This window comes from Syngnathus floridae, chromosome 9 (assembly GCF_059516105.1).
Source record: "Syngnathus floridae isolate MCC-2025c chromosome 9, RoL_Sflo_1.0, whole genome shotgun sequence".
Lineage (NCBI taxonomy): Eukaryota > Metazoa > Chordata > Actinopteri > Syngnathiformes > Syngnathidae > Syngnathus > Syngnathus floridae.
Window position 1 is genome coordinate 11,198,483 of NC_142421.1, and position 15,727 is coordinate 11,214,209.

A 15,727-nucleotide genomic window follows, 5' to 3' on the forward strand; every position below is an offset into this window, starting at 1 on the left:
CTGCTCGACATCTCCACGACTATATCGACAAGAAAAAGTTGCGTCTCACAAATAGAAAAACAAAAGCTTTCATCTCAAGAGATTTTAATCATACATAGAAATTTAGTTTGACAGTACCATTCATTGAGAATGTTTTAGCAGTATGTATATTTAGTGTAAAGAGCACAATGTGTGATTTGTTTCTTCAATTTTTTTGCCATTATCTGATGATGATAAAGCATTGAGAAATACACCAGAGAGAGAAGAGCAAAGAGTACATGACTAACACCTCAGACTACATTGTTATTTAACACCTTCAAGGCGACATTTATCTGTGGTTTATGTACCAGTGTGCACCCTCAGGGAGGACCGCCCCCCCCCCCGTTCCACATCGACTTGAACGAGCATTCAGGAACAAAACTGAACGGTGATGCGAGCTTCATGTTGAATACGCAATGATAAAGACCTCTTTGGCGGTCTTCTCACACAATGTGAGTGAACGGATGAAACTGACAAATGGCTGAAGGGGTAGTGTGGGCAGTGATGGTGAGGTGGGGGGGGCACATACTACTGCAATCGAGTGCCACAATATAAGGCGAGAAAACAATCGATCACATCCACAGAGAGGGCCATACATCCATCTGCTGAGGCAAACATCCATCTATCGCAAAACGACAACAAAAAAAAGCCTGTGCTGTTTGTGCTATCTGAAAAGCGCCACAACAACAATTGCAACCAGCTCAAGTTCCAAACAAAGCAAAGGAAAAAACAAAACGTGTACACGACAGGAGGGCGGAACGGATAATTGGCCGACGAGTCCCAAAAGCGATTATATTTCCGTGCTTCTGTTCCGTTTGAAGAGCAATTAGGAAAATGCCGCCGCGTATGTTTTGGCCGCTAGGCATCGCGGCCGCGTCGCTTCTCTCCTCTTTAAAAACTTTGTAAGCTGCTTCTGAGCGCTTCTTCCAGAGCTCGCTAATGACGGAAGCTGCTGCAGTTTTGGCGTCGTGGCATCCGGCGGGCGCCCTTGCGCGCCCCGAGGCGGAGACGTGTGTGCGCGTGCGTGCGGCGCTAAGGCTGGGAGGGAGGCGGCTGCGCAGAGGCGGCGGCGTGCTGCGACATGGCCGCCGGGGAGGACATGGACTGGACCATGGGCTGGGCCGGCGGGGGTGGCGGGGGCTGAGGCTGTAGGGCCCCTGAGTGCGTGTTGGGGGACGGCGGGGGGGTCGGACGTTTGAATTTGTCTGGGCTGGCGCTTCTCCTCGGCGAGGGCCTCTGCATGGAAAGGAACACAACGACAATGACACACATGAAGCAGAATATCAGCGCGTGCGTGTGGGCTGCCCATTTCACCGCTACAGAGTGGGAGGAGCTTCCGTGGACGTGCAGGGCGGGGGTGTTGTAGTGGGAGATGGCGGCTCTGGACAGAGTGGCCGGTGGGGTGAAGCCGACCGTGTGGCCACCATACGAGAGACCTGCGGTAGCGGGAAGACAAAGTTGCTCAACAGGATGACGCGTGTGCATGTTAGCCGGGCTTAATCAAGCCTGATTGCCCAGAAATAAAACATTTATATTTCGGTATTTCCGGTGCAAAGATGAGGTCAAACACTCTACCTGCAGGTCAACGTCGACACGAGCAAATGACAAGAATCGTAAAAACGGCTCTTATATAAGGTAACTTTACGATCTAGATTTCGATATGGGGCTGCCAGGATTCTTTTCATTGCTTATAATAAAGTCCATTTATGCCAGTCGTCTTTCTTTCTTTTTCTGACAAGTTACTTAGTGTCATCTTACCAGGGGATATGGGGCGGCTGGAGCTGGGGGAGGGTGTGTACGGGATGGGGCTGGACACCGTCCTGGCTCGTAGGCCCTGCGCCGACATCTCGTTGAAGTACCTGGAGAAGCGAGTCAAAAACCATTATTAAAAAAAAAAAAAAAAAAAGTTTGTTGACAGCTAACGTGATGTTATCTATACTCAGGTCACATCATCCAGTTTTATTAGGGGCATTATGTTATGTAACGCAACAGTTTGGCTACAAAGTAATCACAACACACTCAGGTTGGATGAACGCCACTCGGTTAACAATCTACTGATGTGTTGGTTTTTTTTGCTATCAGGTGTTGCAATTGCACTTCACATCAAATCCAGTGTAACCTGAATACTGAGACTATCTATTACTTATTGTATATTTATTGTGTGTCTACTGCTTGTTGTGCCTTATTGTGTATTTATTGTTTATTGTCTATTATTTATCTATATGTTGCCCATAATGTAAGGATATCTGGCCAATAACTGATACTTATGGAAAACCGGGCCCCCTATTAAAAGCTTTAAATAGCTTCCTTGGGGTGACCTTTCACGCATCCGACTGTGTAATACTGTTTGTTGTATCATGTTGTATGTCTTGGATATTGCGTGAATAAAAAAACAAAAACAAAAAAACAATTGATATCATGCATTACTTTTGTAGAGATGGTATGAGAATGCTGAAATGCAGAATGTGAGCCTTCAAGTTGGAATGCTTTAAATTTGTGCTGAAAAGCGCAACACGGGGATAAATACATAATTTGTTGGGAATTTTAGTGTGAAACTGGGGGCATGTTGTAATAGTGTTGCACATGTCCTTGTGATGTGGGGGGGGGGGGGGGGGGGGGGGGCATCCTCTGAAATTATCAGAACGGTACCTGCTAGTATCATCATTTTCATGCAACTGTTATCTTGCGATGAAAAGTGTCTCGTACCGCTCGTCGTCCATCTCCAGGCTGGACTCGCTCTCCGACAACTGTCGGCACAGCGCCTCGCGACGCTCCATCTCCCGCTGGAGCTTCCGCTGCAGCCGGATGTTCTCTTCCCTCATGTGCCGCTCCTCCTCAATGTACTGCGCCCGCTTCTCTGTGTCTGCGCAGGGACGAACCACATTGTTGACGGCCCGATGCCACATTGCTGCATTGTAAAGCAAACTAAACGCCTGTCTTGCCAGCTCAGGCTTGCCTCGATTTAGGATTGAGTTAGGCACTCCCCCTAGTGGCCGAAACGGAAAAGACAGAAGCATCATGGGAGAGGCTTACAGGTTCAGCCTAATTAACCTTTCATTAATAAGACAAAAAGGCAAAGCAACAAATAGAATTGGGAAGTGACTATGGACCAATTACAATTTGGAAATTGGAGGAATTAGGGCAATACTCAAGGGCTGGTCATTTTTGCATATCATATCAATTATTTGAGCTGTGTTCATTCCACACAGCCCGACGAACGTTTGAAACTCGATTATGGAATGGCCGCTTACGTTGCAGCTCGGTGGTGCGCAAGCTTTTCTTAAGCCTCTCCACCTCGTTCTTCAGGAAGCGGATATGCCGCATCATGTTCTCCGGGGAGTCGATCTCCATGGAGACGTCCCGCGGGGACGGAGGGGCCGACACCGGCTGGTCCAACTTCTCCTGTAAGATCCTGGCGAATGAAACGCAAGGTTGTGACTAAAGACGCTTGTCGCTTGGAGTGAGCAGCGAGTACCTTTTCTCTGCCTCCAGCTTGTCCATCCGCTTCCACAGTCTGTTGACGAGAGCTTCTTGTTCCTGCTCTAATGTGTTCTCGAGGTCGATCTTTTCCCGCCTCAACTGGAGGAGTGATGGGAACAAGAAAAACATTCAGAGAATGTGTGCAGCACATTCAAGGTCTTGGTGCAGAAAAGCTCGGCCGCGTGCTTGCTCGAAGACACGACGGACCAAAAAATGAACACTTCATGATCAACGCTTGAAAACTTCTACCAACTAGTTGATTTGTTTGGGTGGAGTTGTTTGAACTAGTTTGGGTGGAGTTTTTCTTTTTCTAAGATAGTTTTACTCACTTCCTCAATGTTCCATTTCTTACAAAAACATTCATCTTGAAAACAATTTGGTAACACGAGCGCTGTGCTTTTCTCGTAACATCGACTTTCATTTTTGGGAAATGTGCAAGATTATTGCACAAGGATTGTGAAGACAGAGTCATATGGCATCTTGCATGGGGGGGGGTTCCAACCTGCTCCAAAGTCAGCTGCTTGGAGATGGTCTCGTTCTCCATCTTCTTGATCTTCTTCATGAGCTTGTTGACCTGGAACTCCTGCTCCTGCTCCAGGTGCTGCTCCAGTTCAGCCTTCTCGTGCTGGAGCTAAGACGAGGGGGAGAAGAAATAAAGAGAAAGTGCGAAGAGAGAAGCACAAACAGGCGACGGACGATGAGTCACTCATCAACTATTTGAAGACCAGAGTGTAAACGATGACGACGTTAGCAAAACACGATGGAGTCCATTGTGAAGAATGACAGATGTGGTGACCATGGTGACTGCATTTGGCAGATAACGCAGATAAACAAGAAGGAGCAATTATATAAGCAATGACGACTCATCATTACAAGGAAAACCGCTAACTAATTGATGGGGAACGACCGGCACTGAGAGGGCATGAGGCAAATAGCTTTGGATGGCATACGAGCTTCTTCCAAACGGGAGGGAAAATCTGATCCCAACTACACGCAGATCATATGTATCAATTACAGCGCTCACATCATTCAAATCAATTGTGACCCCCCCCCCCCCCCGATTCAGTATGCGATCACAGCTCAAGGTGAGTCTGAGGATGGCACGGCATATCCAGTTGAGCACGAGATGGCCGCTGCCAGGGTCTGGCAAAAAGCCCAATGTCGGCAGCAATTGAAGACAACTGTCATGTGACGGAAAAACAAACATCATTTGAGCTGCAATTTCTTCACTTTTATTTTGAGCTAAACTAAAATAAACAAAATTTGGGAAGAGGTCTACTGAGACAAACTTGAATTTACCACCCAACTGTCATAGAAGCATAACTAGAAGTCAAGGACTGTACAATAAAAGGGAGACCCAAAACACTGGCAGTCTACTTTCTGAGCCTTTTTTTTTTTTTTATCCTGTAGAGAATAACCAACCTTTGATGTTTAGTGCAACTCTGGCACTCTGCACGACTTTGGCATCGAAGTAGCATTGCGCAAATGTTCCATCAGCCACACCACTCACTTGCATGAGCTTCCTGGAGAGCTCGTTGGTGAGAAATTCTTCCTCCTTCTCATAGTTGACAGCCAGGGTCTCCTTCTCCTTCTGGAGGGCTTGGATCTTCTTGAACAAGGTGTTGCTGATGAACTCTTCCTCCTGCTCCGCTCGCGCTTGCTGCGGGACAAGTGCATCAAAGAAAGGGAGGTTCACAAAGGCATTGCAATGAAAGGTCTAACTTAACTACTTTTGGGTATATCAGTACTCGATACTTGCACAGGTATCTTGTGAATCTTTCCCACATTTTTTTTTCTAAAGGAGAGATCTAAAATTATTAGCTGAAAACTACACCCTGTCACACCTAACCAAATATTTTTGTGCTTTATTCGTGTTGCTCTAAGATGCCGCAGGCTTCTTAACGTTTTTTGGCAAACAATCAAAAGAGCCAAAACAAGGTAATGACGCTCCAGGAGAAGGTAAGCCTGCAGGATATTCTCAAACAAAGGAAAACGTTATGCTGCAGCGTGAGAACTCTACATGCTAAGATTTATGTTGTACCATGAGTCTGAAATGTTTGTGATCATTGTTTGGGGTTTAAAGTGAGAACATGGGCAGTCATAAACATTAGAGGGTTTGAATTCTTCACAAAAGCTTCGCAACTGGTTTCGTGAGGGTCAACGACACTTTAGAGTCTTCAATAATCATAATGTGCATTGCTTTGGAAGTCGCAAAGTCCTCATGATAGTCAGAAGCCAATGTGAATTAAGCTCAGATCCGTGAGCCGGACTTGTTCGCCACTCATCCACTGCCGTGGTGCAGTCTCTTGAATTGTGCCAATCCAGCCCAAGATATTTGCTCTAACAGGGTGGAGTTGTATAACTGAACGGCGGCCAAAAGGTTTTAGTGGCAAGCTGGTGATTCACTGTTGTTTTTCCACTGGCATCCAAAACGGAAACAGAATTTCCCCTAATGGCTCCTGGGTTATTGCAGTAATAGGAGCCTCAAAAGGGGGGTTGAAACAGGAGGCAGAACACACAAATTAATCATCTCGGCAATGCGTTCATACGAGCTGGAATGTGGAATGACTCAGTGGCAGGGTCAAGCGGAGGAGACACCCAGGACGAGGCTCACCTCGACCGGGGGAGACACACGAGCCTCGTCCTGGCTTTGCTCTGCAAAGTTTGGCCTACATACTTCCCATCTCGATAAGGCATCAGTTACACACCTCGTCAGGGCTAATGCTGAATTCACTTGACTCGATGCTGCAGCTGTGTCTCGACGTTTTTTCGGGTACGCTTGGCGTGTGTGTCGCCCATTTGGGACTTAAGCACCCCCCCCCCCTTCAAGCAGCTCACGCCGATTTAATAAATGACTCCGTGAGGTGTCAACGCGACTTTGGACGCTGAGGTTAGCAAAGATTAGCCAGGGGTGGGGAGGGAGGAGGGTATTAAAGGAACAAAACAAAGCCAAACTAGCTGTCTGGCTAACCGCTGGTCGGACAGCCAACCCCAACGGAGACGTTAGCACGCACGCTACTTTAGCATAGCATCATAGCCAAATCGCTAACAACACGAGAGGCAGATGGGCGTGTTGGGCAATAAATTACACACATGACATGCAATGCGCGTGGAAATTGTGCACTTAAGATACGATTAAACTACAGCGTCTACGGCTAGTTGCATGACAAACGGCATCATATCGATCATGTATGTTAGCCTGCGAGCTAAGTGGCTAAAGCTACTCACAATAGTGACGCTAGCTTTGCGCAGGTCCCGATTCTCCTCCTGCAGCGCTTTGCACTTGAGTTTGAACGTCTCCAGCTCGATTTTCAGAACTTTGTTTTCCTGCTGTAGTGAGGCCAGTCGGTTGGTGAGCTCCTCCAGGCGAAACTGGGAGATCACGATGCTCGGCTTTCCCGAGTTGGAGGCGCAAGTCGACATCGGGGTGGCCGAGCTGCTGCCCGCGCCGTCGGTGTCGCTCTCGCTCGCGCTGTCCGCCATGGCGACTGTGCTGCTGAGGAGGAGGAGGAGGAGGAGCAGGATGAGGAGAAGCAGAGGGCTCAGATTCGACGCAGAAGAAGACAAGCGGAGCGTCCACGCAACTCTGCCCGATGGGGACAGCGCCCCGGTGTGGAAGTCTCCAGCAGCGCGTTAAACTGCTCAACTTTTTAGCACGTCATAAAGACAAAGCACGCGAGCAACAGTGTATTCCCATTTGAACGCAGTCTCTCGTAAATGCTTTCTTCACTAAATGTGAATTTTTGAGCTGGAAAAAGAAATTTTCATGGCACCGCACATCAAGGCGCTCAATTGCTTCTTCCAGTTCGTTCCCAAGTTCTCCAAGTTTCTGTCAATCTGATCGAAGTTAAAGTTTGCAACATCCCCGATGGACCCACGAAAATATTTTTAAGAAAAGTCATTTTGTGAATTTTGCATCACACAAGGACACAGACAACAGAAAGTGTATTGCAAAACCAATGCATTTTATTTTTTTTATCCTTTCAAGGTCGATTTTTGAGTCTGTTTTGTTCCTTTCTTGAAAGACATCTGAAACATTAGCGCCGTTCTATATCGCCTCTAAAAGACCTCGAATCACCAAAGTGCTAGAATTATTATTACATTTCAATGGCTTCACTCTGTTAGTAAGAATTGTACATCAAAAAGTCCGCTCGGGTGAAAACACATATGAAACAAAATCGATAGTTCAACCGTATCAAAGGATCATCGAGCCCCTGATAGATTTTAAGGGGAGCAAGGAGATGTGTACCTCTCACCCCCCCACAAAAGAAAGTCACATAGTTTTAATGTCCACAGCGTTGGCATCAGCATACCGATACTGAGCACATTGACCTAATGAAAACCAACACACGAGTGATGAAAATGATTCTAAAGGACACTGCATTAAACCTGCCTAAAACCACACGGCGTTAACATTTATTTGATGCTTAAACTGCTTCTGTTGACCATCCAGTGTTTTTTTCCTCCAAGATGCCAAAATAATCTTTACTTGTGAGTGGATTTCAAATCAAGTCTCAACCCGTCACCGTAAAAAGATGAATAATGGAAAAATAAATGCCCCTTTTTAGTCATTTGACACCACAGCATTTGTGAGACGACACGGTGGAAACAGTGCACGGAGACTCTTGACACCTTCTAGCCAATAACGCACGATACACGGTTACAGTGTTGTACAGCGAGCCAGCCTACTAGCGCTTACATTTGTAGTTAGTACGCTCTCGAGATGCCCCTCCAGTTTTACACACACACTCACACACATTTTTCACCATTCAAAAAAAAAAAATTCCTGAATTCTATGCTTGTCCATTTTCAAATATAAAACCAGTGACAAACATTCGGGCTATACGTGTACACACAGATAAAAGGGCCTTTTTTTCTTAATACGGTGCTTTTGCAAACTTGTAAAAATTGTACTTAAAATAATGTGACCGGCATGCTTGAAAATACTCTTGAAAGGCTGCGGGATTAGATCCCCACTTTGGGAATGACCCAACACTAATTTTCTGGAAACGTCCTCACGTTAAAATCAAACCAGTTTGCGTACAAACGTTATACCCGATCTAGTAGATCTTCTATTTTTTTTTAAAATTTTTATTCGTTTTTTACAAGAACCTGTTACGCTCACAACTTTGGAAAGTGGAACTGCTTCAGTGGATTACCAAAGCACTTGAAAAGACCCCACACCCCAATGTGACCAAACTCCACCCTAGCAGAAGCTTATTAAGAATCGTACACATTCTGACTATATATACAGAAAAATGTATTTTTTTTTTAAAAAAAGGAAGAAAATATGTCCCAAAACATCCTGACAAGAGCGGGTTCAAGAAGAAAAACTATAAGGCCAGTGCTGAACATGTTGAAGATTGGCTGACGTGTTCCATTAGATCGTAGTCTTGCTGTGTTGTGTCTTCATATTTCCGATTGTGCCGTCTTTGGTCAACGGTTGCACCTACGTGTGTGTGTGGATGTGAGCGAAGGAGTCCCCCCTCCCTCCTGAGAGGCCTTCCGTCGAAAGTCCTAACAGGAGGCGGAATCCTCGACAGCCGGTCCCGCGGACCGAGTGTTCACCCCCCACTCTCGGGCCCTTTGATTGACGGGAAGTTGGAGGAGTTTGTTCATGCTCATGCGTTGTAGGGTCAAGAGGGGCATTGGGCTCCTCTTGCCATGTGAAGTCCTGTCAGTGGAAGCGGATGCTGGCAGGACTCTTGGACTCAAATCCTCAAACTGGAACACCTCAGCCCTCAGGTATGTCCTGTTCCCAGGCTTGTGGACTATGATCCTGGATGGCTGTGGACACAAAACAGAACATGCAGTTAAAGCTTTTAGGAAATCAACAAAAGTGACAAATTCAGCTGCCTGGTTTCAATCCCCCAGCTAAAATCATGGTAGCACCCGATGCTCAGTGGGTGTGCTGCTTTTCTTGACTGGGAGTACCGTGTAGCATATGGCCGAACAGCAGTGGGGCTTAACAGTGAGGCTGCCGGGCTAACAACTCTTTTTGGAAATGACACACTGCTCTGAGTCAGGGATTTGGTAGACAAAGACAGAGGCGCAGGTGACGCCGTTCAACATTGCTCATCAGCGCTTTGTCACCCATGACCATTGGAAACAAAACCCTGCTTGCCCCCTCCCGTAAAAAAATGCTCAGACATGGCTAAGCCTTTTGCACAGATAAGAGCAAATATGTGGGCGAGGATGCGGTGCCATGGCGGGGGGGCATGCTTACACTGTAATTCCTCAAATATTTGCCTCCACTCTAATCGCGGCTTGTGTCCACCGCTTGAACAAACGACTCGTTCGAAATAACCTTAATAAACAAACATGTCAACCGCATGAACAAATGGCTCACCTCGAATAAATTCACTATGACTCAAATAATCAGACATAGAGCAACTGTACCTGGTAGCAAGGACAACCATCCGTCCCCTAGGAGTGAAACTTTTTATCTCCGGGCCTCTTGTCGTCCATCCGTCTGCTATTCCTCGACGCTCCGTCTTTCTGCCAGGACACACGGAAAGAAAGTTAGCAAGGTATTTTTTCATCATTAAACTGCGTCACAGGTGACGTCAAGCCAAGCACTGCAATCTGAAACCAGCAAATGTTAGTAGTCTATAGTTTAACACCAAAACCGGGCCTGGATGAAGAAAAGTAAGCAGGATAGGAATCAGCTGGATATTGCACTTTTGGTTGCCGGCGGTGCGCAACTTCAAATGCATTGTACGAAGCATCTCATGTTCAACCCAAAAGATCTGCATGCCACCAGCATTTTGCACCCAAGACGGGATTCTCTGCCAACCTCAAGCCCGTCCTCCGCTAGGATGGGACTTTTCTGAAGGTCCCTGTGGTTGTCTGTCGAGGAGCTAGAGAGCCGGCGGATGACCTTCCTGATGACCTGCTCGGTGTGTCAACCAAGAAAAAAAAAGAACCGATGGTTTCACAAAGCGCTTCTCTCCATGTAGCTGAACGGATCAAGAATGTGAAAGGATGCGTTACTTTTCTACTGATGAAGTTACCGTCTTGGTCCAAGTAGTGTTCCTCGGTCACAGACTCGCCTGATATGTTTTTTGCTTCCTCGCCCTGCGAATGTTTGGTCATTAGCGCCATCAAAGAAGACATTGAAATAGGGCAAATAAAAACCACCAGCACACCAAGAGGAAAGATTGAGCACTGCAACCTAACAAACTAGAAAGTCCCTTTGCAAAGTTCTGACAGCAAACTCAGCATGATCCTGATGCCATGCACGAGAGGCTTCACACTATCAGAAATGACACTCACTGCATCCAGATGAAGCGAGATGCCAGGACAGGCTTGGGAATGCAAAGAAGCTTTCCTATACTATTGAATCCACTCGCACCCAACAAGGCAGCCACTTGAAGCACCCAGAAAAAAAAACACTCCAGACTCAAGCCGACCCGAGCCATTTTGCCAGGCTCGCAGGGTACCTTTAAAATGAGCCTGCGTCGGAAGATTCTGGTGGTTACGGTATGTTCTTCCTCGGAACCGGAATCTACACTAACCCGCTGCTGGAGAAGGCATATTTCAAACATCAAGACACAAATTCAAAAGAGAACAAAGCCAGGAAGAGAGAAAGAAGGTGGTTAGGTAGCCAAATGTTGATGCAACTTTGGAACTTGTACATTTTTCTTCCATGGGCGGATCTGCTCAAAGAACAAGTACATATTTTTGAGATCTTGGATGAATAGGGAAACAGTTGGATTCCCACTGCTTGGTTCAAGTGTCACAAGTCACAGGAGGCTTCCATCCAGCCTTCAAATAGCGGTTGGGGACTCGGGACCGGCAGTGTAAATTGAGGCCGAAACTCGCGTCCGAGAAACCTTTCTTCTAATCAGTTAGTCACAATTACCTGGACTTTCTTCTCGGACACCAGCGTTCCCTCTTCTTTTCTGCCATTCATCGACTCGGATGAGCCGCCCTGAGGTGAGGTTTTGGAGTTGTCGCCGTTCTGCCGGGACCTCCCTGATTCGCCTCTGGACGAGGAAGTGACAGAATCGCTGGAGTTCTCGTGGCTGCTGAGAGATGGACAATTAGGACGGATGTTTTTTGAGTTTCACGAATTTCAACAACGGGACAACTCGCACCTTTCCCGCCTGTCCAGCAGATCCGAGCTGCGTCCCGGCGTCGGTGGCTCCGCATTGACGCTGGATGAGTCACTCTGCCAACCTGAAAGCGAGCACACATCTTTTTCTGGCTGTTCGGCGCAACTGAGAAGCTTCAGATCTCTGGCTGCCTCGGCAGTCGTCTCCTGGTCCTCCTCCGTCTCCTCTGAGCCTTCTTCAGTCTTCGCCACTGCCTTGAGATCCGAGATCTCTTGATTTTCTCTGCCATCCTCCTCCTCCCCCTCAGTGGGCTGATGTTCCCAGAGGGCTTCAGCCCATTCGTGAACAGTCAAGTCACTTGGTTGGCAAGTGGCTCTGTCTTTACCTCGCAGTACTTGTTCAGCAACTTTTGTTCTGTCCTCACGGTGGACCAGTTCTTCACTCTTCTCGGTTGTTTCATTAACACCCTCTTTGTAAGTCTCAGCCTCTATTTCATCGCCCCCAAATCTACCTCCCAGCACATTAATTTTCATTTCTGCTTCTCCCTTTTGTCCTGTGAAAATATTCTTCCTCGCCTCCAGCTGACACCTATCTTTTGTCACTATCTCACATTTTTTCTCCACGTTTTTAATCAAATCCTCCTCCACCCACCTTTGCACAAATACCTTTCCCACTGCCGCAATTGTCTCATCGACCTTTTCTTTTGAGACTTCCTTCTCACGTCCTTCAATACACATGTCCACTTGGACCACATCTTCATTTTCCATTTGTGCTCTGTCAGGTGTTGAAGGAGTTGCAGACGATGCAGACGAGACTGAAGAGGACGATGTGGAGTAGGCCATGCTGACGTCTAACTCGCACATTGCCGGGACAGCACGTGACTTGGGCTTGCGGCTCGGCTCCATTTCTCGATAAGATCTGTCCTCCTCCTCGCTCAAAAGCAGCTGGTCATTCAGGGCGATGTGGGGCTTTCGCACCTTGGACGGAATGGGATCAGGGAGGTCAAAAGCTGAAAGGGACAGGGCAAGCTGACACGGTCTAAGGGGACTCTCAGGTAGGCTTCCAGCTTTGATCTCTGGGCTCCAGTGTGCGGGCTGAGGCTGGGAGTCTGCCGGCCAAAGGGAGTCGGGTTGGGGGTAATGGTGATGCTGGTGGTGCACAGGGGAAGGGTCGGGTGTGATGGGAAGTTCGGGCACCAGGAAATGTGGGTCGGAGTGCAGGACGGTGGGGGAATGCAACTCGGCTAGAATGCTCTGATAATCTGTGGGTGACATGATGATGAATGTACACCAAAGCATGCTAAGAACTCAAAACATAGCAAAATGCATCCATCCATCCCACAGCAAGGATAATGGCACTGAGGCTCAAGTTGGAGAGAGGTACCCGCACAGCAGACTTACGCAATACAATGTGTGAACTAAGTTGGAGTGTATATACATAAAGTAAACCGACTGACTCTACGAAAGATGCTACATGCTCACATGTCAAAGATGAGAGGTGAAATATAAAACTGGGCTTCTCAAACATTTTGGTCCCTTACAGTGGAGAACCCCATCATAATTCTAACGCAAATTAAAAATAACCACAAGTTCCCCTAATTGCCACAGGAATTAAAACAATTTTGACAATTCTCATGAAAAAACTTATCTCTACGTAAATTTTGTCGGGATAAAAAGTCATTCTTACGAGCATTAATTTATAATTCCCAAGATAGAGTTATATGAAAACTGCTCACGGAGTTCTGGGGGTACCCTTGTTTGAGAACCACTAATATATCGCTACATAAATATTTCCAATGAGGTAGGGTCAATGCGGGTGCGAGGGGAAGGTGGACAAGTGCATGCAGGGCAAGGAGAGTGGGAGCGGAGAGGCGGGGATGGGGGATTTGGGCTTGTGCAGCGAGACCCACAGGGGGACACAGCGGGCAAGAAGAGAGGGGAGACAGGGCAAGTGGAAACGGCCGAATCACTTGGCGAGCGAACAATGGAGGGTGACGCATGATCAGGTAGAGAGGGTGCAAGGTTGAGGAGAGCAGGTGTGCTCGAAAGTCCAGAGACGCTAGGTGCACCGCAGGTGAGCTCTGAGGTGCTTTGGGATAATTCATCGACTGCTGGTTCTGTTGGAGCAGGGGAGGTTGGGGGAGAGGATGGTACAAATGAAGGCGCCGGTGAGGTGATGAGTGGGATCGGGGAGGGTGGATGCGGTGAGAAAGGGAAAGAAGGGGATCGGCGAGGATCAGCAGGGTTGAGGCATCTAAGAGGCGGGGGAACAAAGCTGAAGTATTTTTCCACTCGTGAAGGGGGTGCCAAGTCTTTGAGCGCAATGGAGAACTCGTAACTAGGAGAGCGTCGTGGGGTCAAGGGTCGAGGTGTGAGGGGAGGGGACGGGATGGATTGCTCCGCGTGCAGGATGAAAGCGGGACTGCTCGGAATCAAAGGAATAATCACACACACTGAGGGGCGGGCGTGGATTGAGACAAAAAATAAAACAGGAGAGAATGAAAAATGAATGTCAGTGTTGATGTTAAACACAAAACAGGAAAATGAATAAACAGGGTGACTTTGGCAGAGGGGTGGCTCTTAAAGCATTAAGAGCTTTTTTGTGCTGTTATCAGCAGTGGGTGCTGCTGAGGGGGAAGTGATGGGAGGCAGGAGGAACGGGAAGAGAAGCGCTCATCTATCCAAGGAAGGCTCAGAGGAACTGGAGGGGCTCCGAGGAGAACTAAACTGAATAACACAGTCACATAATCCACCTTTAGCTTAGCCATGGGGAAAATATTTTTGTACTATCTTAACGCATGCACTTCAAACAGGATACTCTTGTCAAGATTGGTCATTCATGACAACTGGCACTCTGTAGCCATGTAGCCAATCTTGATTTAGTCAAAAAACAGTCCTGCTAGCAGACACGTGTTATTAAAATGTTTCTGGAGAACAGTCGGAGCCAGTTGTCCAAAGTTGTTTCAACAGCTCTAGATATGGACGGAATTAAATATTGGCACTATAGACATGATTCATGCAAAGTGGGCCAAGCAAAAACAAAAACCACAACAACATGGTAGCAGGAAGAGGTAATAGGTCAGCTAATCAGAGCTAAACTTTACCATCAGCCTGATCCCGGAAAACCGCATGATCATCGGCAAAGCATCTCGTGCCAGAAATGTTACCATAGTCAAAAATTGGGCCCTCCAGTAAAGTCACAATATCCATCCGGTTGACTTTGGTCAGCACGGCCGTCAAGGCGTCAGCTGAAATGACATACAAACCAATTTCAGTCAACATGATCCAAATTAATAGGAGGTAAATCTTTTAAGATATTAATACATAGAGTCTTACTTGTGGCGTTTTTCCCTTCTCGGCTGACCCATTTCTTTAATAGCATAAAGCTTTGTGCTGTCAGCGAGTTTGGGTTCTCCAATCTAATGTGGTTGATCTCATCTACTGTGAAGTTCATCTCCCGAGCCAGCTCTGTGACGAGACACATAAATTGAGCCTTTAAGAAGCAGCACATGAATATTTGGTACAGAAGTATCTGATCTGAAGAATCTGATCGGAACCACGCCACAAGTTCCTCACCGGTCCAGCTGAGTCCCAGATGATCTGCTACAATGGCCATACGCAAATCTGTCCGCTCACAAGGGCTTTGGGGACCTGAAGAAACAGTCGACAATCGCTGGTTAACATTTGGCTTATTCCTGTCCTTGTATAATAAGAGAAATAAACACGTTTCCTTTTCTGGCCACTTTTTTATTTTCCAATTCAAGATATCTGGATTGCAATTGCAATTCTTCCAAACTACAATTAAGTCTTTAAATAAGATAGTTTCAATTGTTCTTTGACATGATGGCAAGAAAAGGCATTTCATACTACATGTGGTGGTCTACGGCTAATTATGCCATGTAACCTTTTAGCAAGCATTACGTGTCATGAGAACCACACAAAACAAAGCATACCACAACTCCCGAGTTGTAAAAATCGAGGGTGGCTCGTTCTCGGTATCTAAATGGTCAACATGCGCTATGTGGTGTTCTTTACAGGAAACTACCGTGACATATGAAACGTTTCTGAGACTACAAGCATAACTACGACAACTTTGCCCTGAACAGAGACAAACCAGGGATTGCCAAACAGGTTGTGACAGTCACTACAACTGGCTTGCTACTCTACTGCACA

General features: G+C 46.9%; 2 protein-coding genes across 25 annotated transcripts in view; both read right to left on the bottom strand.

Moving 5' to 3' along the window:
* Nucleotides 1–67: 67 nt before the first annotated feature.
* LOC148393483 (coiled-coil domain-containing protein 6-like) lies at nucleotides 68–7,030 on the bottom strand. Its single transcript, XM_088385185.1, has 9 exons — nucleotides 6,727–7,030; nucleotides 5,009–5,158; nucleotides 4,001–4,129; nucleotides 3,494–3,597; nucleotides 3,270–3,430; nucleotides 2,725–2,881; nucleotides 1,777–1,877; nucleotides 1,333–1,454; nucleotides 68–1,254 (listed from the first exon to the last, which is right to left on the bottom strand). Exons 1-9 carry the CDS (start codon nucleotides 6,979–6,981, stop codon nucleotides 1,051–1,053), a joined length of 1,383 nt encoding a protein of 460 aa, XP_088241311.1. The 5' UTR covers nucleotides 6,982–7,030; the 3' UTR covers nucleotides 68–1,050.
* Nucleotides 7,031–7,442: 412 nt separating this feature from the next.
* LOC148393484 (ankyrin-3-like) overlaps nucleotides 7,443–15,727 on the bottom strand; it is a 70,218-nt gene continuing 61,933 nt past the window's right edge. For 17 of the 24 annotated variants that reach the window (XM_088385160.1, XM_088385157.1, XM_088385167.1 and 14 more), the window contains 10 exons: nucleotides 15,131–15,205; nucleotides 14,891–15,022; nucleotides 14,659–14,802; nucleotides 11,598–12,816; nucleotides 11,363–11,528; nucleotides 10,941–11,021; nucleotides 10,492–10,575; nucleotides 10,295–10,390; nucleotides 9,898–9,996; nucleotides 7,443–9,285 (listed from right to left, as the gene is read on the bottom strand). In XM_088385160.1, coding sequence (XP_088241286.1) covers nucleotides 9,925–9,996; nucleotides 10,295–10,390; nucleotides 10,492–10,575; nucleotides 10,941–11,021; nucleotides 11,363–11,528; nucleotides 11,598–12,816; nucleotides 14,659–14,802; nucleotides 14,891–15,022; nucleotides 15,131–15,205 — 2,069 coding nt within the window. In that variant the 3' untranslated portion in view covers nucleotides 7,443–9,285; nucleotides 9,898–9,924. Of the gene's footprint in view, nucleotides 9,286–9,897; nucleotides 9,997–10,294; nucleotides 10,391–10,491; nucleotides 10,576–10,940; nucleotides 11,022–11,362; nucleotides 11,529–11,597; nucleotides 14,008–14,658; nucleotides 14,803–14,890; nucleotides 15,023–15,130; nucleotides 15,206–15,727 lie in introns of those variants that run through there. The other 7 variants (XM_088385161.1, XM_088385154.1, XM_088385162.1 and 4 more) reach the window with 4 other exon arrangements.